Source organism: Elaeis guineensis, chromosome 3 (assembly GCF_000442705.2).
Source record: "Elaeis guineensis isolate ETL-2024a chromosome 3, EG11, whole genome shotgun sequence".
Taxonomy (NCBI): domain Eukaryota; kingdom Viridiplantae; phylum Streptophyta; class Magnoliopsida; order Arecales; family Arecaceae; genus Elaeis; species Elaeis guineensis.
In genome coordinates, this window is record NC_025995.2 from 23569339 (window position 1) to 23594457 (window position 25119).

Below are 25119 nucleotides of genomic sequence, written 5' to 3' on the forward strand. Positions count from 1 at the left end.
TTCGAAGATTTATGGGAAGGAAAGCACCTGAGGGAGATTGGAGGGGGAAGCTGACGGCGGAGATTGATGAGAGATAATGGTGAGGGGAGGAGGGTAAGGCAGATGTTCACAATCAGGAAGGTTTCAGAGGGCTCAGGAATGGTTCAAGAGAAAAAAAGCAAAAAAAAAAAATTTGTTTCCTACATGCTGGATGCACACCATCTATCCTTCTAGATAGCTGACATTTGTCGTGCTGAGAAGGTCATGATTTTAGCTTTAATATATTGTATAGATATAGATTATTCATATCTATATTATCTATATTATATATATTAAAATAGAGACATCAGCCACAATCTGTCATATATTTATTTTTTTCTAAGGCATCGTCCGTCATGTGTCCATAAGGTGGCTTTTTTTTTTCTTTGCTTTGAACCTTCTGCTTCCTACCTCTGATTTTTTTCTTATTTTACCTATAGCTTTCAAACCCAATCACCTCCATCGTTACTGCCAACCTCAGGCACCATTCACCAAAAACTGAGGGGGCGTGGTGGAGGATGGTGGGGGTGGGACGGAGGGCACGATCGGGATTGTTAGGGCAAATAGCCTAGGAACGAGGTAGGTGGTGTGGGCAATCTGGAGAGAGACGACGGTGATTGGGAGGTCGAGAGAAGCATGGTGGTGGGGTAGGAAGCGCAAATCGGAGAAATCAGTAGCAGCGAGGAGGCTGAAGGTGAGGACGATGCAAAGGTCGCCAACATTCTCAATTTTCTTTTGCATAGATAGGAGAGAGAGTAGTAGTCGAGGAAATTGGGGAGGATTAGGATTACACAAAAGTCGTCAACCTTCTCAATTTTCCTACATAAATAATAAAAAAATATTTTTAGTATTATGCATGTGAGATGAAATAAAAAGAAAGATTTCTAATAAAATAATTGTATAGCATGGATGGGTTATAAGCTAATATATATATATATATATATAAGACGGAAGAAAAAGAAAGATTTCTAATAAAATAATTGTATAGCATGGATGGGTTATAAGCTAATATATATATATATATATAAAAGTAAAAACTAAGAGAAAGTATGTTAGTAAGTTAACTTATCTACGTAAGCATCAACTTATCATCTATGAATGCCATGTGGATCAAAAGAAATCTATAAAATATTATTAAATTAAATAAAAAATATTATAGTATTAAATGATTGAATTAAAATTCATGTATGTGAATTAAATGGTGTGATAAAGTATGATATTATTATATTTTTATAATTAAAATCTATTTATGTATGTAATTGAAAATATGAATTGATATAAAAAATTTAAATAGATATTATTTTATCATATTAATTTATTAATCTAAAAAATAATTAATTTTATAAAAATTAATGATGCGATCTAGACTCCGCATATAATATACGGACTCAAAATTAATTATTATAAAAATTGGCTCGATTGGTGGAGGTCGGACGGGAGAATCAAGCCCAACCGAAAGCCGTCGACCCCGTCGGATTCTAATAAAACCGGTCAACCAGCTTCTAAGAAGGATTATTATACCGCCGATCCTGATTGGTAAGCTGATGTGAAACTATGTAGTCTTTTCAATATAATAAAAATTGAAAATATATATATATATATACACACACACAATACATTAAAAGCAAGTCCGGAGCCCTCCTGGCTCGCTCTGGACTCTCACGAGGGTTTTTTTCACGCACCGGCAGCGATTTGTTTTTTCGTCGAACCCTTCCCGAGCCCTGGGACGCCCACCTCCTCCCCGCCGCCGGTCTGAGCCGTCGCCTTCCTCTTCATCAACATCGGCGTCGGCCTCCCCCTACACCTCTCTGCTTTCCTCGCCGCTAGCTCCCACCGGTCTCCGCCGTGGCCTTCCTCCTCATCGTCACCGGCGTCGGCCTTCCTCTCCGATCTCCCTCAGGTGCTTTTAATTTTTTCACCTTTCCTTTGTTTTCGTTGATTTTTCGTATATTTTGCCTTGGTTTTTTCTCTGTGAGCCTCAGTCTGGTGGGAGGCTCGGAGCGGTCGAATAGGGAAGTTCATCCATTCTCAGAAGTCTCAATCAGGTGGGAGGCATGGAGGGGCGGAATAGGGATGTTTAGATGATGGCTGGCGGCTTTTTCCTAAATTTTTCGTATGCTCTCAATCAGGTGGGAGGCATGGAGGGGCGGAATAGGGAAGTTTAGAGGATGGCTGGAGGTTTTTTTCTTAATTTTTCGTATGCTCATGCACCAGGCGTTTGTGAGTATACATTTGTGTGAGAGAGAAGTATGCGGGAAAAGGTCTTGTCTTTTAATTTTTTAACATTTCCTTTGTTTTTGTTGATTTTCCTATATTTTGTATTGGTTTTTCATGTGGTAGGAGGCTCAGAACGGCCGAATATAAATAAGTTATTTATTTTTTTTTGGAAAAACAAAAGCTATGAATTTAAGGAGAAGGAGGCTCAGAACGGCCGAATATAAATAAGTTATTTATTTTTTTTTGGAAAAACAAAAGCTATGAATTTAAGGAGAAAAATATATGGCAATGAGATATTGGAGAAAATTGAGAAAATTAAAATTAAACCCTAATACCTAAACCCCATATCAAGTCCGATTCCCCTTCTCTATTCTACTCTCGGTGGCCCTTCCACTCCGACTTTCCTACCTCCGACTTTCCTACCTTCCACTCCAACTTTCCTCTCTCTCTGCCCGGCGGCTCGTAGTGGAGGCAGCTCATAGTGGAGGCGACGCCGGAGGTCCGCCCATCCCAAAACCCAATAGCGGGTGATCTATAGTCTTTTTCATTTTCTTGTGGGGTAGTTAGGTTAGATGAAGCATTTAATTTCCAATCCTTACTAGAATTTCTAAACATTATGTTGGTGAAAATTCACGATATCTTGTTTTAATATGTTGTTTGTGTCCTTCAATTCTTTGATGCAGATTTTCATAACAATTTCATGACAATGGATGGTGCAACAATTGATCTAGAGGCCAAATCTAGAGAGCACAAAAGTCGCAAAAGTAAAAAAACTACTTTGAAGGTGCAGGATGATTTTCAGAAGATTCAAGATGGAAAAGGTAAAGAAAAGGGCTTGATGAAATCATTCTAAGTTTTTTTTTTTCCCTTTGCTACTTTTAGAAATGATACATATCTTCTATAAAGCAATTTTTATAGATGCCCTAGTAAAGTCAAGCATGATATTAGACAATGTTTGCTCTCTAGTGGGACACAAGTTTATGGAAGCAAAAATACTCAAGAATTATGAATTTGATCCAGATGCTCCTCCAAGAGCACTGTGATTCTGGTTGTATGTGGTGAAAATCCATTTTCACTTGTTGAAGGATGCGGTTGACATCTAATGAGTATTACATGCCTTCAATTTAAAAAGGTGAGTCTATTCACCATTAAAAATGGACATAATGTCTTTATTAAGGAAAGGGGCATTGTTCAAGAATTGTTTAGGATAAGCTGTGGTAGGATATGCTTGACATCTTACAATTAGAAATCCTCTATCATACATGATTATTGCATTTGTGTTACTGCAGATTAATATTGATAATAATTGGAAGTTGCAAAAGAGAATCATAAGCAGTGTTCTCAGAACCGTCCCGAATTGGATGGTTCGGGGCATGCTGAACCAGACCGACAGGGAACCGAGACTGTTCCGGTGTGGAAAACGGCACACGTTGGTGCTGGAGAAGAAAGAGAAGGAAATAGAGGGGGAGGGGGAGAGAGAGAGGAGGAGGGGGAGGTGCCGTCGGAGGCCGTCGGTGGCTCGCTGTGGCCACCGAAGGGCCGCGGAAGCCACCGTGGTCTTGTGATGCCTGATAGGGCTCGGTTAAAAGCGAGAAAGAGAGAGAGATAGAGGGGGAGCGTGTACCGGAGGCACGCATAGCCAGCGGAGGGGATGCTGGAGGTTGTCAGGTGGCTGCCGTGGCCACCGGATAGCGGAGACCGTGCTGGCGGAGCTGCGATCGCGGAACGGGGCCGATCGTCCCTGTTCCTTCATCGGATTTTCTAAAAAGCCCGATGAATAGTGAAGTCGGCAATCGATTTGCCAGTTTTATTTTTTAATTTTTTTTAAAAAAAATCTAAAACAATGAAGCTGGCAATCTGTTTGTCGGCTTCACTAAAATAATTTAAAAAAAAAAAGCTAAAATAGTGAAGCCGACAATGGGTTAAGTGGTTTGCCGACTTCACATTTTTTCGGATTTTTTTAAAAAAATCCGTGAAACAGGAGTGACGCCTCTGTTTCACGCCCACGACGTCGCCCGCATGGACTGCGCCGTCAGGTGGCCATGGCAGCCAGCCAGACGCCGTCTGGCGGCCTCTCCAACCGTTTCTCCTTCGTCATCTTCGGTTCCCCCCCTCTCTGTATTTCTCTCTCTTTCTCTTTTTTCCTCCTCCATGTGTTGGTTTGCGTCGGTCCGATATAGTATGGTATGGAACCGCACCCGAACCGTACCGCTGACTGGTCGATACGGCCACTGGTACCAGTTTCGGAAACCTTGATCATAAGATTCAAAGTTTTAACTCCGCATGATGGGTTGTTAGCTGCAAATGTTGTTGTTTTATGCTTATTATAGTGGGACAATTGAAAGCAAAGCCTTGCGCATAATCTTAGATAATATATCGTATAATGACTTCATAATTGCTTCTCATGGAAGCTCTCTGCTTGCAAAGAACATTCTTCACTGTAATGGTTCATTTTTTGGCATTTTCATTTTTGTGCACATATTTAGAATGTTGTTGTGCAAGCTGGCTTGAAGCTCATTTATAATGTGGTTCTGGAAATCATGATGGGATTAGCTATGTAAGGAGCTAGTCTATTCGAGAATGTGAGTTTCTTTAGTTTCTGAAAATGTTTTCTAGATGTTAAGAAGAAATTGCATGGTGATATGTGTGCTCTTTGGAATTCCAGCTATAAGGTGCTTGGACATGCTCTTTACTATAAGGCTTTGTAATTGGGGGTGCAGGATAATACAATTTGATTCTTTTTAATTTTCTAATGAATAATGGGGAAAAGTGGCTCCTCTTACAAGTTTCAAAGGTCTTCTTCAAGCAACAAGCCTATTTTTGGGGAGAAAACATACAACATTATATTTGTATTTGAGAGGGGTGGAGAAGATTCATAGTTGTTTGTGGAAAATATGATGGGTCCATCTATCTTCATGACTAATTTGGTTAATGAATGCAAGTGAATTTGATAAATATTAGTTTGAGTATACTTTGGCATTGTGTGCTGCAATGTTAGATCCATGGTCCAAGTTTTGTGGAATATTGTAAAACTTATGATGTACATACTGAGGAACATGGTAATAATGTTGTAATAACATTTCTATTGCCAATCTTTGTTTGAAATAGTTTTTGATGTTTTTATGCTAATAACTTTCTTTTGATGTTTTTTGGAAGTAAGTAATCTTGCTAGTTAATTTGGTGGGATATGATTCATATATATATATATATATGTATATGTATGTATGTATGTATGTATGTATGTATGTATAAGAAGAGAAATTCGTAGGTGAATATAGACTATGGTGAAAGTAGCAAGAGTGAATTTGATCCTGATGTAGGATATGACCGCTCACAGGAACATATTGGAGGAGTCCTGTAAATTCATTAAAACCCTGCCTTAAATGGTCAAGACTGCATTAACAATATTGCTATATGAAAAAGGCTGTTATCTATCAAAGTATCTTTTACATGATTTTCATGTTTTCTTTGATGTTGCAGCAGATAGTGAAGGAAAATCCAAGGATCATGAATTGGAAGCAACCACCACTCCAATCAAGAAGAAAAAAGCGAAGAAGCGTGTAGCATCAGATGTATATCCTTCGAGTGAAGGAAATTGTATTCCTGCTGGTAAGTAGCATGCTGTCAAGTAAATCATGCCATCTCTGTTCCTTTATTGTTAGAAAGTCATAACTGAAATTACAAATGAGATTCAAGATCAATTATTTTGGCTTGGTTACCAAGGTTGTCACAGGTGGCTGCTTAGATGCCCAATGCTCTAGAAGCCACTAGGCAAGGCAGCTTCTTGAGCACTTGGCCAATGGCCACATATCGGGCACCTTGTTACTAGGTGGGCTCCTTTTTGGATGCCTATTCCTTATTTTATTTAATACTTCAAGTTTCAATAGTTTCCCTACATATATTATATGAACCATATCTAGTAATTTGGGATGCACTAATGAATACTTGACTATATTTATCAAAGCGATTCAATGTTAATATCACAACCATCCATATTAGGTCTAATCTCATTTTCTAATGATGACTCTGTGTCAAGCTTTTCTCTTAGTTCTTGGCCCTCTCCATTATTTGTGACCAGAAGAGAACTTGGGGCAGCAAACAATTGAAAGGGAGAAACCTGGAAGTTAGGGTTGTTGTTATTATTTTATTGATATTTTGATTAAAGACTTATATTCATATTCATCTTAATAAACTATGAGAATTTTTAACTCCAGGTGCTTGCTTGACCACCTAAGGCATCCTGCCTATGCATTTGTTGGAGCCACCATCTAGGCATTTTAACAACCTTATGTGTTACGCTTGTTAAATATGCATTTGTTGACTTAGCTAACATGTCGTAGGACTAGGTCCAGAATATTGGTTAAAATTAAAATCGACCATTGTACTTCTAGTCAACTAACTCCGCTTTCCTAATATTGATGGCCGCTAGTGAATGACTAAGCAACACTTAAAGGCGAATGCAAGCTTCAGGGATAGTTACAAAAATTTATTGAAAAACTGCCTTCGGATGGTCTTAGTTGAACCATCTTTTGGTTTTATGCTCTTGTTTGTTTTCGACCATGATATTTCTGAATCATTTCAGCTATTTGCAACAAAGAGCAAATTTTATCCTTGGTTAAGCGGCCTTTAATATCCTGGAATTTCATTTTTTTTTTGGGGTTTTTTGCATATACACACATATACGTATGCATGCATGCATGCATGCATGTATATAGATATATATATATGTTATGTATGTATGTATGTATATAGATATATATATACGTGCATATGCATGTATATGTATGTATGTATATAGATATATATATACGTGCATATGCATATATACATACATATATATGCATACATATACATATATATGCATACATATACATATATCTATATATATACATATATGTATGTATATATATACATATATGTATGTATGCATGTATATACATATATGTATGTATATGTATACACACACACACACATGTATATACATGTATATATGCATATATATACATGTATATACATGTATGTATATATCCTTGTAATTATCAATTATGACATATTTACCCTCTGAAAGCACTATTTGCATATACGTCCCTCAAATCATGTTGTTTTTATTGCATTGACACCATTCTGTTAAATTTTTTATTTGACAATATTAATGAAAAACCATTTTAAGTGTAAAATGACTTTTTACCCTTTTACATTAATACCCATGAAAAATGTGGACAATGTAGCTTTTTTTGATACAAACGGAATGTAAGTTTTTTCCTCAGGGGTATTAATGTCAAAGGGCAAAAGCCAAATGATACTCAAAATGGTTTAACCAAAAAAATAACTGGAGGGGTATCCATGAAAGAATTGGATGTTTTAAGGGCATATATGCAAATAGTGATTTCTGGAGTGTAATTGGGTAAACATGTAATAAGCCATATTTGCAAGGATATGCATGCAAAAAACCCTTTTTCTCCTAAATCATTCCTCATTTTAATTATATGTTTGTAAATTAAGGTTGAAATGTTTTTCTTTGGTCATCCATGATGTGATATTGAATTGTCGTAGTGTTCATGAAGGAAAATAAATGACAAATTTGTAAATGTTTTTTCCTGATGATTATCTCTATAATTAATTTTTAATGCATTTTCTAGGGGGAATGCAAGAATTTGGTGGTGAAGTTAATTTGGATGAGCCAACTATGGAGGAAAAACTTGCAAGTCTAGACTTGCTTGATGATGAACCAAAGAGCAGTTCCAAGCAAGAACCCTCTCCAACTTTAAAGCCCCCCAGTGCAGATTCAGTGCATATTTTGCTCAAGCAAGCACTACATGCTGAAGATCACGCATTGCTTTTGGACTGTTTGTACACTAGGGATGAAAGGGTTTGTCTTGTTTTGCTTTAATAATGTTACTCTGAAAGTGAGAATGGACTAAAAATTGCTGCCGATTCCTGCTAAATGACCATCCTGTAGATTTATAAGCTTGTAGAACTGCTTGATAACTAGGGAAGTTATGGATATCAATTTATAATCCTATCCTACTATCTAGAGTTTGACAACATTTTCAGTTTGGTGAGTATCTCATATAAACTATGATGCTGCAATAAATGTGACTCAGAAACAGAAGGATTGGTCTCTGAGTTGATTCTGAAATTTTAGAACATTGCATAGGCATAAATGTCTTCTTCAGTATCTCAAACTCAGAAACCTTGAAACCAACTCAATATCTTGCTAAGATACTGAAGCTTTTGCTGCTTCGTTAATTTATTTCAACTGCGATCTGTCTTTAGGTTTCTTGATTATTATAATGCCTACTTGCAGGTCATTGAAAAGTCGATCTCACTTCTAAATCCAGCAGAAGTTCTCAAACTTTTAGCATCTCTTAAATCTGTGCTCCCATCAAGGTAACATATTGGTATTATAAATGAGGCTAATACTGCTTAGTATTGAACTGAGACAAATTATGTTTACTTCATGTATGGGTGGCTGAGATTGTTTGTTGTAGTAAGGTTAAATGACCTAAGTTGGGCATAACATAAAGTCTATTCACCACTCCCTTTCCCCTCAAATACAGCATGTTCAGTTGCAAGCATACACATGTTTCATGTTTCACTGCAGCTGCACAACGGAAAACTGAAAGGTATTAAATGTTGTAGCAAAGAAACTAGATTTATAGAAAGAAGTTTACTCGATAGTGCCATTTAGAAATTTGCAATGTTTAAAAAACAGCTGCGGTATCCATGTGGTCAAGGGATACTGCATATATGGTATGTGGGCTGCATATGCAGTTAGTACATTTTAACTTTATAAAAATAAATAAGATACATTAAGTACCATACAAACAGCAATCACGATAGTAAAGTTTATTTTTGGATAATAATATTAGAATGACAACTAAAAACTAGTGCTTAATACGTAGTACTTAATATGAATAGAAATAATTACAACATGATTGAAATCATCCTTGTTCCTATCAGTTTGGACATGCTTTATCCGTAAGGCCTGCATAAGAGCGTGCCAAATGATTGGCCTCATAATGCTAAATGGGCCACGTATACAGCTATAAAATGCTAATCGATGCATGGCCACATAGTGTTAATGAACTGGCTTTTCGACATATAATGCAATATGACTGCATTTGGTAACTGCATATAGGCAATGTGGTACAACCAAGGGACCGCATCCATATATGTGGCCTTATGCACCGTGTTTAAAATGCTAGAGATTTGGCATTTAGATTGAAGTAGTTCATCACTGTTGACACTAAGTAGGAGTGACAGCCTTCTCTTCTCAAGATTCACCTTTTGTTTAGTGCCACTTCTCTTCTTTTTCTGTCTTTTTCTTTTCTTAGATTCTCTATTCTTATTCAGTGGGTTCAAAACACTGCATGTTAGTGATTATCCTTTCATTTTAATTTTTATTTCTATTCAGGTCTTCTTGAATGGTCTAGGATATGCAGCAGTTTATTGCATCTTGTGGTTCTTCAAATTAAATTTGACACAGAGAGCTCAGAAAATTTTGCAGCCATACAACAATAGCCTTAGAAACTTTTTGTCTTTTTTCCTTCATAATACTAATTTCTGAATTATCACTTTCTCATTTCTTGGCTTCCACATAAAAGTTTGGTTTCGGGCCATGGTTCCTTACTCCTGACTCCTTTATAAAAGGCAGGTATCACATAAAGTACCACTTGGTGTCTGTCTCCATCTCCTTTTGTACCTTTAGTAGGATGTCTTTAATGCTAAGTTTGAAAGGTATGCATAAGCCTTCATTTCCAGGTTCCACATCCTTGTTTTACTGTTCGTTTTGTGGATTGGTAAAACAGACAGCTTAAAGTAAGTTATCTGCAATGGAGTCCATCCCTGATCTAGATGAAGATTTCTTTACAATGCCTCTTCAAACATTTAATTACCTATATATTTTAGTAGTATACAGATCCCATATCTTTTGATATGTGAAGTATCTATTCCTAACAATTGTTTTTGGCATTCTGTTTCAACCTTCCTGTGTTTCGTGACCATTTGCATGGTACTCCACATTTCAAATTTCTAGTTCTTCTCAAACCTGTGGGGTACCATATGTAAAGCAAGGTGTAATGTACACAGGCAAGTTTACACACACACGCGCGCGCGCACGCACACACACATATATATATACATATATGTACATATATATATACATATATACATATATATATATATATATACATATACATATATATATATATACATATACATATATATATACATATGCATACACATATACATATATATACATATATGCACACATGTATATATATATACATATGCATACACATATACATATATATACATATATATACATATATGCACACATATATCCATATACATATGCATACACATATACATATATATACATATATATACATATATGCACACATATACATATATATACATATATGCATACATATCTGTGTGTGTGCACGCATGTGTGTGCGTGCTTGCATGCGTGTGTGCACGCATGGGCATGGGTGTGTGCGCGTGTGTGGGTGTGTGCGTGCATCTGCGCATATGTGCATGTGTGTGTGTGTGTGAACTTGTTTAGATGAAGTGGCAGTTAAGTCTCCTTTATAAGCTCTAATGACATCCAATTCCTTCTTGTTTGTTGTCAAACAAAGCTCCTTTGATATTCAGCTGATAAAAAGGTTCACTGGGAGGCTCCATTGATATTCAGCTTATAAAAAGGTTCGCTGGGAGGCTCCCAAACATATTCCAGGATATTTAAGCTTCTCTTTCACATCCTGTGTACTTTGGAAATCTGCTAACAAAAGAAAAGCTCTTTTCACCACCGAAATAGGATCCTTGTTAAGTTGGTTGAATATAATATCATTTCTGTGTTGCCAATTTGACCAAGCAATCATCACAAACATGTTCAGACCTGAAAATCAAATTCATCTTTCATCTATTGAGCCCAATCCCACATATCTGTTGCCTTGCAGACATCAGAGCACAACCCAAAAGGAGAAACTAGCCAGCCTTGTTGAGCAGAATTTCAATTTCTTAGTATATGCGAACCTGAGTCTTCTTGTCCACATGCTTGACACATAATATTATCCGTCAACTATTCTTTTTACCAAATATATTTCTGTTGGCAATATATATTGAAGAACTTGCCACCAAAATAATTGGATCTTTGCTAGAATTTTGAGCTTCCACATTTGTGCCTATGAGAGATTTGGAGGCAAAAGTAATAGTGCAATTTAAATGTGAAGTCCCCTAACTTGAATCATAATATTTTCCTTTTCCAAAATAAATTTATAGGCATTGTTTACTCTGGAGGCTCCATCAGCAGCTGCTTTCCAAATCAATCTATCTTGAGGAAATTATCACTTGATGGCAACCCTAAAATAGTCATAAATATAAAAGTCAGGATCGGTTTGATAACCATGTCATGGTTCTATGCTCTATCAAGTCAAGAACACTTTGATAACCATGTCATGGTTCTATGTTCTATCATTTTTTTTTTTTTTAAATCAATTGATGGACACTTGCTTCTGGCTCCAAAACTCTTTGAGATGAAATGACTTTGACGGTGCTTTTTGTAGGTAACCATCTGTCCTTCCATATTTTAACACATTCAACATCTCTTACCTGGCATCTACAGCCTTCCTCTATAATAAATGTTGTCACCCAAATACTCTCTGTGTATGATGGATTTGCTCTTTGCTCTCTCAAAAATGATGTGAAGGAAAGTATTTGGATTGAAGGACTTTAAAAATTGAGGCCTCACTTTTGAAAGTCATCAAGCTTGCTTACCTAACATTGCTTTGTTGAAAGCTTGCAATTATTGAAAGCTGACTCCTTCATCTTTTGGTTGGCACAATTTATTCCATCCCACCCGGTGGATCTTTATTTCATTTTTTTTTTGTCCCCACCAAAATTTTCCCATCAAAGAGTTAACTTCAGCACAAAATTGTTTTGGTGAGAAAAACAGCTCATAAGTATGGACAGCTTGTGCTATTGGTTTGATCAAACTTCTCTTCCTGCATGTGATAAGAATTTCTCTTTCCATTCCTGCAGTCTTTTCTCCACCTGTTCTCTGACGTTGTTAACTAAAATTTTCCTTGATCTTCCCACAAAACCCAAATACTTTCATGATTCTGCCACTTGAACGTCCAATAGTCAAGTCGATTCTTCCTTTAATTCTCTTGGACATTTCTTACTGAAGGTGATGTTTAATTTATTCAAATTCATAACTTGTCCTGAAGCCTTCTCATAAGTATTTAATAGTGCTGTATAGATATAAGTTTGTCATCTGCAAGGAATAAATGAGAAATCTTTGGCACTGCCCTACCTGCTGAGACATGATGAATTTCTTCTTTGTTTTCAGCATCATGAGTAAGTGATGAGAGTCCTTCTGCATGAATTAGAAAGAAATTTGGGCCGGGGGGGGGGGGGGGAGAGGGGGGTAGAGAGAGAGAGATCCAACCTCTTGAGGGAGTGAAATAACCTTCGTGTGGACCATTGATAAGCCAGAGTAACTAACGGATGAGATGCATTTTATAATGTGAGGGGCCCATTTTTCAGCAAATCCAGTTTATTGCCATTTGTTCAAGAAAAATTTGTTTGATCCTATCATAAGCTTTACTCATGTCAAGTTTCAAAGTTAGACAAATTTTCCGACCTTGGCATTTGCTTTTTAGAGAATCAATGACTTCAAAGCCACAAGAATATTGTCAGTGATTAACCAAACAAGGGATAAAAGCTCTTTGGTTTTCAAAAACAATTCGAGATAAAACTTTCTTTCAGACTATTTGCAAGTGCTTCGGCAAAAATTTCATTAAAAAATTACATAAATTAATAGGACAGAATTGGGTCATCAACCTTGTTTACCATAGGAATAAGAGCTATATGTGTGAAGTTAATTTTATCTAAAAAGAACTATCATTGTCAAAAAACTCCAGGGCTGTTTGTTATATCATGACCAACAGACTTCCAATATTTTTGATTAAAAAGGCCAGGCATCCCATTAGGTCCTAGAGCTTTTAAATGATGGATTTGGAAAGTAGCTTGGCATACCTTGTCTGATGTCAAGGGCAGCCATAGAGCTCTATTCATGTCATCAGATATATGGTTTTCAACTTTCTCAAAACTTTTTCTAAATCATAAGCCTACAGATGCACGAAAGTGATATTTATTTTGAAATAGTTCCCAGCCACCTCTTCTATTTCTTTTTTCTTTGTGTGCCAAATAACATGGATATCCTTTAACCCAACAATCTTATTCTTTCTGTCTCTGTGATGCTTTATCATGAAAACATGCCGTGTTTGGGTCTCTGTATACTAAAACTATGTGATCTACCTCTACCCTTTCTAAGAAGAACAAGCAGTGTTTTGATTTCCCTTCTTCAATTATAATGATCTAGACTGCTGCTTCCTCATCATTTCCTCCCTAGTCAGATTTGATCTATCTTTGATGCATTTCCATTTCCTTTTTCTTAGATTCCACAGTGACTGTTTGGGACCAGTCACCTTCAATTTCTCATTCAAAACGTGCAGCTGTATATTAACATTATCAAAGTTATTTTTGTTCCACTGTTTTTAACTTCTCTTGCATATTTCTTATCTTTTGAGAAACTTTCCCCATTCTGCTTCCCGTCAGATTCATGTTCCATGTATTATCTGTAATATCCCCACATTCGTTAGACCCAGTCCGTGTTGATGGGTATATGTTGCTCCATTCTAAAGTTTGTAATGCTCGATCTAATCTTTTTGTATATTATGATCACCAATTTGCTTATTACTCCATGTAAACTTATAGCCTTCAAAACCTAAATCATGCAAATAACTCTCTCTTACTGCTCTAAATCTTTGCATATGTATTTTCTGATTTCTCTACTGTCCCTTGTTTTATTTTGCCTTCATTAAAATCCCCTGTATATAGCCAATGCAAGTTCATTTTCAAGCTAGAAATTTCAGGAAATCCTAACACTCATTTTTCTTGATTGCTCTGGGTTCCCATAAAAACCTGTCAGCCACCAATTTTTGCTTCTTATGGAACCAACAGTTACATCAATGTGATGTTTGGAATAATTCTGCAAAAGTATTTCACTGTCCTTTCATATCAGACAATCCACCTGATGGGTCCATTGCTTAGCACAATGAAAGCATTCTGGAAATCATATTTTGCTTTTATTTTCCGATTGCTTTCTTTACCCATCTTCATTTCCCTGAGAAAACACCACTGCAGGAATGTCCCTCTTAATTAAAGCTTTGAGGGCTGAAACTGGCAGTTCCAATGTAACACTTCCATGGTTCCTGGCGACTGGTGAAACCAGTTATTACCGATCTTTCATTACTAACTTCGTCCTGTTCCTCTGCTACTGGATGCTTGCATTTTTTTTCTCACTTCAGTCTTCAACATGTTTATCAAAAGTTCTTTTGCTTCCAATTATTCTATCGATGAGACTTTACTTTTCATGTCCATCTTTCAGAGCATGTGCTCATATTTTCTGTGTTCTTCTGTGAGAATTGCTTGCTTTTGTATTCTTTGAAGACTTTTCCTTCTCATCATCTATTGTTATTGCAGGCTGATATTCTTGTCAAGCTGATTTTGGTTTATACCTAGTTCCATTTCAGTAATATTGGAAACCAGGCTATGTCTTGGCCCATGACAAGTCTGAACTTTTAAAAAGGCTTATGGTTGATATCTGCCACAAGCATCTCCCTTCTCTTTCTGGAAAACTCCTTTTCCTGATAGTACTTTGATAACTTCCCATTGTTGTGGTAGTGTGAAAACTCTGTTAAATTTCCACCAATTGATTAGACTTAATCAGATTGGATATTTTAGTTTGTGATGTATCATCATCTTTCTCATTCCCCTTGATTATTCCCTATTCCCCATGGCTAGCCCCTTCATGATGCTTGAGCTTCTGCTGCATATTTGTCACATTATTTTGCTCATTTTTTTCCTTCAGGGTACTTCTCTTTGATGAACATCCTCGTACTTCGATATGGATTTGCTTGGAGTGAGGTTATATATTGAAGTTTAGGATTTTTCCCTACTTCAATCAACTTCAATGTTCTCATATGGTCTGGCTTTATGATCTAAAAGACCACTGAAATAACAGAAATTTGGTAACTTCTCATGCTTTAGATGTGGCCAGATTTGTTTCCCATTTAAATCCTCCGTAGTAATTCTTCTTGGTAATGTTTTGGTTGTGTCTGTTCTTTCTCAAACTCATATTTATTGTCCCCAGCATACTTCATTACTATCTGCATTCATAGATCTAGTTTTCTCCAACTTGTTACTTATCTTCCACCCCATTACTTTATTCATACAATTGAGTGGTAGATTATGAACTTGAAGTCAAAATGATGACCAGGAATTTTATTTCAGATGGCTGGTTATTAGCTTCAAAATTCTTTCATAGAACTAATGGCCTTTCAAAACTTGATAGTTCACCTACAACCACTTTCTCTCGATCATCTTGACTTTTGAGATTGTAAAAGGAGGAAGTTCTCTCCCAACTCTGACAGCCATGCCTTTCAATGGTTTCCAGACCATTTTAGGCAGTCTTCATTGCTTCTGCATTGAAAGGTCAGCAGGTTTCCAGACCACTTGCCTTTCTAGTCAAATTCTTCTCCACTTGAAGACCTTTTTTTCTTCATCTGTAAGAACCAGTTTCTTCCAGAGTTCTATCCTCTCTCCTATTCTTGGGTATCAAATATCTGATCAACAGGCTTCTATAAGGAATTTGAAAACCTCGAGAAGGTGCAAACTTGCATGCAGACAGGATGAGAAACTCCCATGGAGCCCTCGAGTCGTGAGAGAGAAATGTCTTATGTGATGCAAGTTTTTATTCAAGTGAATCTCTCTTTTGGAAATCTGAAATAGCTTTGATAAAAAATGTAGGCCCATTCTATTAAATTTTGCTTGTATGAGTGGATCAAGTTGTTCCGTTCTTTTAAATTTTGCTTGTATGAGTGGATTAAATTGTTCTGTTATGTTAATAGAAGAGCGATAGATGCTTTTAGCTTTAAACTGTATTTAATTTTTATGTTCTTATAACTTAAATTGCTATATGATTTTATATGCTTGTTTCCAATTTTTTATGAAGCACTCAACTTGCAATTTGTTTCCTATATTCCATCTCCTGTCACAGAGGTGCAGTATTGGTTTGTGCACTTCCATGGCTAAGTAGTTTGCTCAGTCAACATGCAAGCAGTATAGCATCTCAACAATCATCGCTACTCATTCTGAATTCTTTATACCAGGTATCATTCATCTCTCAATCGACCTGTTTTATGAAGAGCTTCATTTTTATGATGTCTTAAACAAATGAAAATTTTGCCTTGGTCTGTAATGTCTCAATAAAAGAATGTCAGGCATAAATGCAGTGTGCATATATATATATATATATTGGATCTATAGAGATTAGTGTGCCAATGCTCTAAACTTCCTAGTTATAATGTACCTTTTTTGCAAGTAATGTGCCTTTGCTTCCCCAGTATGATATGAAAAATGTGCATCTAACGTCTTGTAAAGTGATAATATTTATGGGAATTCTGTAGAAATCTTCCAGTTCATTGAAAAATGCACTTGTATTCCAGCTTCCTTAGCTTTCAGTTTTTTCTTTGCGATACCACTTCCCAGTCAATGTGGTGCCAAAAACAATTCTTTCCCCAATAACCATCCGGAGTCCCAGACTGCCAATTACTCCATCCATCTCAATCATTAATAAGATGTCATGTAAGATGGTCTTGTTTAGCCCTGTCTTATTAGAAGCCCTGATATGAGCTTCGATCAGCATGCCAGATAAATGTCTGCCAACCAAGTAGCAAATGGCAAATGATGCTCTGTTAAGACCAATACAAGTATTATGAGGATTGAGTATGGTGTGTATGCACTAGCACCCATCAGCAGCATCTTCTTTTCTTCTTTCTTCTTTCTTCTTAAACGTGTAATAGTATGACACAAGGCCCTGCCCCAGCCAAAATAATGGTGCACCCTGTTTCTTTTGCATTTACACTCAAAAGGATTGCAACTACCATGCACCACTAGTTGATTCTTTCTGGCCGAGCTATTGGATATACTGTGTGATTTAATATGTACTAGATTGCATGTCACTATTTGTACTTTTGGCAGCTTATAGACTCAAGGATTTCAACATTTCGCTCGGCCGTGCAGCTTTCTACTTGTCTGGATTACCTGTTTGCTGGGGTGAGTTCTGCTTCTTGTTGTGCTAATAAGATTATTTAATGGACTTCTGAGAACTAAGCTATGCTCTTCTTTGCAGTTCCCTGGTGATGAGGCTGAGAAAGAGATTCCACCAGTTGTTTATGAGGACAAAGACAGCGAGGAGGAAGAATCTGAAAATGAAATGGAAATTGATGAAGAGAGTGGTGCACTTGGACATGTCATCGATGCTTCTCGTGACTCCGATGGAAGTGAGGTCATGAGCGGTTAATGGATGGATCCTAAGGCCCTAGTGTGGGAAATTTTGTGGTTTCTGTGATTTACGCTCCTTGTTATGGTAGGCAAAAATCCAGATCAGCCCCGATATTGGTGGATTTTGATTTCCAGCATTTTGGTGCATTCGGAAAGTGCTTAATGCTGTTCAGAGGCTGTTGTATTCCACCAAAATTTGTTGAAACGTTTGAGTTTTAAATTAATCCAGGAAAAATATCATCATAATATATATTGTTATATTATGCTCGAGTTATGTCCACCATAATCTGTTGTCATGTGGTCGATAGGTTGGTGCATTTAGATGACTCTTTTTTTTTTTTTTTTTTTTTCTTTTTTGAATTTTGACGTCTATATTTGCACCCATGCCCCAGAATTGGTAGCCCAGTTTGGAGCAGCCCAATTATTCCACTAATCTCAATGTAACCTCCTGATCCTGAAAGCTAACCAGCCAACCATTCCTTCCATGTATTGGTAGATTTTGCTGTTCAATTGCCGTATGCAACTTTTAACAGTTCCGAAGCCGATGGCTTCATGGATTTACTATAAGCTAATAGCTTCGTGGATACTCGATATATGTTTATTTTTAAATTTGGTTAAATTAGCTAATGTTTATGGTCTTAGTTTATCTTATCCAAGTTAGGATAAATATTTGGAAAGTCCTGAGACATTTCAAGAGTTGATTGGTCTTGGAAGAGAAGAATAGGTTGGAATGACTTTGTGAAATTTGATTGCTTAATGTGTTTTGATATCCAAAGTGTGCTGATTCTTGGTGCTGTGGAGTTGAAGGAAGCATGCTGTGATGTGATGAAGGTGATGCTCGCGCAAGATAATTGGATTTCTTAAGGATTTGTTTCTTAGAGGGAAAAAAAATTTATTTAAAAATTTATATTTTTTAAATAAATATTTTTTAGATAATATTTATATAAAAAATAATTTATACATATTTTTTTTTTATAGATTGGAAGGTGGTTTCAGCGTTCATTAGTTATGTTCTTTTGCATTATTATTTTTTTAAATAAATTATTAAAATCTATCTATATTTTTTATAATATTATTTATTATATAAATATTATTATATATAATAATATTATATTATGTATATCATATAATATATAATATAGATAATATATAATATTATATAATATAATTTATACATATATTATATTATATAGTTTTCATCCTACCATGCTTTTAGTTTCCTTCTGGAGACAAGAAGGAAATGAAAATGCTCTTTATTAGGAAAAGAAATGCTCGGAGATTCATGTATTTTAAATTGGAACTCATCTCAAGCTGCTACCCTAGTTGTATTGTAAACAACACCATTAACTAAGGCACCATTTGGCATAACTTATATTTTTCTATTTTCAAATATAAAAATAATTTTTTTAATTTTTTTTATTTTAATTAATTATATTTCAAGAATAAATATGATGATGGAGAGAGTGGTAGTAGCAGCAAAGGCAGTCGAGGTAATAATACAATAGAGATAGTGATACCGATGTGGTATTATGGTAAAGGAGATGATAGTGGGTGCCGGCAATAATAGTGATGATGATGGTAGAATCAGTGGTATGATGGAGATGATAGAAGTGTCAGGATCTGACGACGATGATAATGATGGTTTTTTTTTTTTTATGGGGGTAGAGTGGAGAGTGAGGGTACAACAATCCTGATGGTAGCGACAGCAATGATAATATGATGGTGGAGGTATTTATTATTTTATTTTATTTTTTAAAAAATAAAAATAATTTTTGAAAAATAAAAAAAATATTGCCAAATATATATTTTTATCTATAATTTTATTTTTAAAAAATAAAAAAAGAAATAAAAGCAATACCAAATGAATCTTAAATCTTAAATCTAGATCGTATATAACTCCACAAGCTTAACTAAAAAAGAAATCTGATTAAATCTCAATCTTTCTAGCGCGCTCTCTCTCCCTCTCTCTCTCTAACACACACACACACATGTTTCACTATTACCATAAATTAGTGTTGTTCTCCCAACAAATCAGTTACCCCTCTCCATATCCAAGAAAGATTCAATATTTATCAAAGTTCTCTTCCTGCGGTCCATTTTTTCGGTCCATTTTTTCAGGAAACTTCCACTATTTTGCCGAGGAAATTAAGTTAATGAGTCTCCTTTACAGCCAATGGTTGATAGCTTTACTGGATGGCACATATCTCCTTAAGCGAGACGTCAAAGATTTACATTAGTAAATATTCTTTACATTTTCATAAATTTGCTTCTTTAAATACGAACTATAATAAAAGCGATCCTCTACTTTAATCAGTGCGGTGGTTGAGGAAAATAATATAATGCTAATATTAGAAACTGTACCTGGAGATTGGATTTCAGTGATTCATTTGCATCATCATGGAGATATCACTATTTCCAAAAGAGAACTTTAATCAAGATACCGTGCCAAACACTTTTTTTTAAAAAAAAAATCTATTTATTACTCTTTCCCTTTCTATTTTTGGCATTGCCACACCTCATCCACTCCTCCAAGACCATAGAAGAGGAATGGCAATCAATAGCATCGACTTTATCACCACTAACTGCTAAGTGGCATTATGGAGGAACAGTAGAGGATCAAGTGTCAAGGTGGTGAAGGAATATGGATTTTGGGACTAACGTTTGACATAGGAGAGAAAAGGATATGGAAGAAGAGAAAAAGAATTACCGGAACATGGGTTTGCATTGTTGTAATACTTCCTAATTTTAAAGTAAGACGTATTTTCTTGGACCAACTTTAGAAAAGCTAATTGATCCAAACTATTAGTTTGCAATCAAATAATCAAGGTATCCACTTTCTAAACTTATTATCTGCATAAAATTCTTAATAGTGCAAATTCTTCTCTGGCACTAGTCATGCTCTCGCAAACCAGAAATGGAGCCTTTTGTAGGGTCGGACCTAGGTAGTTTAAGTGATCGCCACATTCCCCCTCCACCTCATAAATTCACTTTCTCTAAGGGATAAGCAACCAACAAGTTTTCCATCATAGCCTCTTAAATAAGAAGCCTCAAGTTTGCCCCCCAAAAAAAAGTAATCACTCCATATTAAATTTTTACAGTTTTTTATAAAATTAAGTTTTTTGATTCAAAGTCAAAATCTAATATAGTCGAAGGATCCTGTATTTACCACATGTTTGGACTAGGATTAGAATCCAAGGCCAAAGGAATCCAAATGTCCAGAAAGAGATCTTCTGCATGTAGTGCATATAACAGAAAACCACTGAAGCTTCAAAAAAATTGCATGATAATATAAAAAACTGTGCTTGAACAAGCATGAAAGCTAATACCTTGAGATTTGTACTAAAATCTCTATTGTGAGATAGAACGTGCTGTGATGATCACCAGATCTATAAAAATTCATTCATGGAAGAATACAAGATGACACTTGACTAAAAAGTATCCAATGGTTTAAATTTTGAAGTTTAGACATAATCACACTAAATCCATCTCCTATTGGTCCAAAAGAAAGTTCCGCTGGTATCAGCATAGTAAAATATTTCCTGTTGCATCTATATTGAATTAGTTTTCCAATGCATTTTGAACTGCAAACAAATAGAGATCACATGAGAGAAATGGCTGATTTGTCGGTATATATTTTCAAAAATATATTTATAGATGATTCTCCTTTTAGCTTTTCCCCTTTTTTATGAGAAAATTATATTTTGACCTCGTGAATATAGCTGAGTTTCCCCAAGCCCTCTCTAGTTTAAAAAGTTTTAATTATGTCCCTTATATTACTCATTTGACTCAATCTCATCCCTCTGCCTATTCGTTGTTTAGCACCATTACAATATTGTTCAGAATGGCCAAATTATCTCATTCTCCATTTGCTTTTTCACCCAGTCCGTTTTCCCGAAACTAGTCCATTCCTTCTATCCAAGTTTCCACTGACAGTCCTATAATACCCACCCCATTCGGGGCTTATAAGTGGACTAGGCCTATCCACTTGATGGGCCTTGCCACTAAGAAAATGGTTCGAGAAGGGCAGAATGAATTTTAAAGCGATGAAAAAAGAGCCCGCACGTGCCATGATGTGCTGGGTGGATGAATTGGACTTCCACGAGAGTCTTCTTCCTTGATGGATTCCTAATCGGAGTCGAAAATTGATGCCGGGAAAGAGTCTAACTCTTCCCCTTCAACTCTATTTAAGAGGAAGAGGGTTCCCCATCTTCACCATTGAAGATTGACGCCCTAAATGGAGGAAATTGCCCGAGTTTGCTGAGTCTTTGCCCAAGGTTTCCCCCAGAAATCATGGCCCGAGCATCACCGGAAAAGAGGTGATGATCCTTTAATCTTCGAGTTAATCTGATTTGCTATCTCTTAGTCCTTGAAGCCTTAATTCCAATCAGAAATTATTAGATTTTTTTAAAAAATCTAAACTCCTGTTTTTCCTTATTTCCACCCATTTTTTTGATTTGTCCTTTGCCATCAACCACTGGTGGCATAGTCACCGCTGATCATAGACATAGCTTGTGGGAGGTCTTCTATTCCGAAAAAATGGGGAACAAAAGTAGAGAAGGAAGAAAAAAGATAAGTAAAAAACAGAAAGAAAAGGGGAAAAAAGAAGAGAGTTTTTCTCTTCTTTATCTCTCTCTCTCTTTTCTCTCTCTTCCTCTAATTTCTTTCTCTAGAATTATTTCTCTCTCTATTTTTTTTCTCTATGAAGTTTCTCTCTTTAAGATTGATCTAATAAAGAGTTTTTCTTTGATGATTTTGATGGATGCTAGTAAAGGGCATTGACTATAATTGTTGGATAGCCTACCGGCCCTTGTTCTAGTCAAGCCGAGCACCATTAGACTTCTATCATCAGTTGCATCCTATCATTCTAGCATGACTATTGATTTATAGTTGATTACTAAGTTGCCCTAGATTGAATCGATTGAGATATCGAGTGCTACCGCATGTACAATATTACGAAGATTTCAAAATTTAAGATTTTTATTCTTAAAATAATCATGATTAAATTTTAATAGAAGTATGATTTTAGATATTAGATTTTAAAAAAAAATTTCGAGATTAGTTGGTTTGTTAGCTTATTGTTATTAACAAGATTAAGATGCCTCCATGTTAGATAAGAAGGATTGCTTGAGATGCTACTAGAGCGACATCAAACCAGTAGGATGGTGGCACTCCTTAAAAAGTTGGTGGCAATCACAGTAGGAGAGAGTCATTGATTTTATCAGAAACACTCAGATAGAGTAGCAAGAACCAAGCATGGTCAATAATGCAGATATTAGTTGGCTTGACGTAATCGCAACAGTAGTTATAGCAATAATTATTGCAATGATGGCAAATACAACAACGAATGCTACTACCACGAAGACATGAAGAGTAGTTGAAGCAATGAAGTGATATTGCAAAATTTAAAAAGTTGGTTCCACCAACTTTGAAGGAGACTACATAATCTTTGAAAGCTGAAAATTGACTTATAAAGATGGAGAAAGCATTTGCTATTTAGAAATGTTGTGATAATGAGAAGATCCTTTATTCATTTTATATGCTGTAAGGTGAGATGTTCAACTAATATTAGATATTGGAATAAAAATATGAACAAGAAAGAGAATAACTTTTTTGGGAAAGATTCTGAAGAGAATTTTATGACAAGTACTTCCTCCCAAATCTAAGGACCCAAAAAGAGTAGGATTTTATTCAATTAAAACAAAGGAATATGACAGTTATGGAATATGATGGAGCTTGCTAAATTTATCCCAAGATTGGTTGAGAATGAGCATGATCAAGCATATAAATTTGAGATGGGACTAAGAATCAAAATTAAAAAATAAGTAGTGCCATATGAACTGACTTCCCATACAGTTGTGGTAAACAAAGCATTAATAACTAAAAAAGAAGTCAATGAAGAATGTGCAGAAAGAAAAAGAAATTAAAAGAATAGAAATAGATCAAATAAATCTCAAGATAGAATAATAAACATAACGAGGCTTTGAATAAGAGATCAATGAGTGATAACTCAAAGATCGCTGATAGCATTAAATGTTCTAGATGTGGTAAAACTCATGTTAATAACAAATTTCATTGACTCATTGGTATTTGCTTTAAATATGCTAAGATAGACCATAAAATGGTCGAATGCCCACAAAGAATAGAGAGTCAGCTTGCCCTATAGCTGAACAAAATATGGATAGAAATCTAAAACCCCGGATCCAAAGAAGAGTTTATGCTTTTACACAACAAGATGCACAGGCTTTCGATGTAATTGTAATGGGCTCTAAGAAAAATTCTTAGAATTAATTAGATTGGTCAATTGATTTCACTCTCAAGAGAAGTAATGATCTATCTGCTCCAGATTTTTTATTTATATCATATTATTTTGAGCAGCTTATAAATTGTTAATGGATTTGATTTATGAATTTCATGAAATTATGTTTTGAATAGAAAATTGATATGAAATTTCGAACTAATATTTCGTGGACTATTACTATAATTTTTTACTGATCAAAATAATATATGTATATTTTTATTGAATTATGAAATATATATTATTCTATGAACAGAATTTTGATATGTATTGGATTTGAATTCTTAGTCAGACTATATTTTGAATCCTGCCAATTAGAGGTTATACATTAGTACACTAACTATTACTGAGCTCATGATTTCATTTCTGATCCAATCATAAGGTATAAGTATAGTATTCTGGCATAGCTATAAGGTATAAATTTAGTATTCGGCTACGTCATAGTATATAAGTGTAGTATTCCGATCCAACTATAGAATATAAGTATAATATTTTGGCTTGGCTGTAGAATATATATATGATTTTTTAGTCCCGTAATAGGATATAAGTATAGTCATAGTTAAATGTTGATAAGTTGAATGAAATATATTTTGAACCAGATTATTAAGTATGATTGATTTCAAATCAGATATATGCTTATGTATAGAATATTTGAAAGTTACTAGAATTATTGGACTTATACTTTGAAAATGAATTGATTATTTTTTTACACTGATTATGGTAACATGTATTTTGACTGTTGCATCCTATATTATTACATGAATTATCGAGTCAAAGTATTCATTATTTATTGGACTGCTGAGCTTATTATTTTATTTTTTCAAATTCAGATATTTAGTTGCAGATGCAAGTACTACTTTGGAGTAAGATTAGAAGTAAGATTTGTCGGTACCAATATAGTTGGATTAGATTTATTACTATATTTTATAAGATTATTTTTTGAGGCTTAATTGATGTAAGATCTTTCAAATATCATTAGAATCTTGTAAGAGATTAAAGTTGATTTTAGTTAAATAAATATTATGCTTAATCTATTATTTATTTTGCTATTTGCTTTGTGATATTATAATGAGGTGCTTTGTATGCTCGTAGATAGAGTTCTTTATGAGTATGCGGTGGTTGCCATGACTCCTAAATTGTAATCTCAGATCTAAATAGATCTTCTAGACTATAAC

General features: G+C 35.3%; 1 protein-coding gene across 3 annotated transcripts; it reads left to right on the forward strand.

Moving 5' to 3' along the window:
- Positions 1 to 1653: 1653 nt before the first annotated feature.
- Positions 1654 to 17919, forward strand: LOC105033527 (uncharacterized). 3 transcript variants are annotated; one of them, XM_010908384.4, is made up of 8 exons: positions 1654 to 1918; positions 2919 to 3056; positions 5719 to 5844; positions 7875 to 8104; positions 8543 to 8625; positions 16364 to 16475; positions 17347 to 17421; positions 17498 to 17919. In XM_010908384.4, the coding sequence occupies exons 2-8, from the start codon at positions 2936 to 2938 to the stop codon at positions 17666 to 17668; spliced, it is 918 nt and encodes a 305-aa protein (XP_010906686.1). In that variant the 5' UTR covers positions 1654 to 1918; positions 2919 to 2935; the 3' UTR covers positions 17669 to 17919. The 3 variants fall into 3 exon arrangements, with proteins under 3 accessions (XP_010906686.1, XP_010906684.1, XP_029117182.1); XM_010908382.4 differs by having other exon boundaries at positions 1700 to 1918; positions 5716 to 5844; XM_029261349.2 differs by lacking the exon at positions 1654 to 1918 and adding an exon at positions 2602 to 2734 and having other exon boundaries at positions 5716 to 5844.
- Positions 17920 to 25119: the final 7200 nt, after the last annotated feature.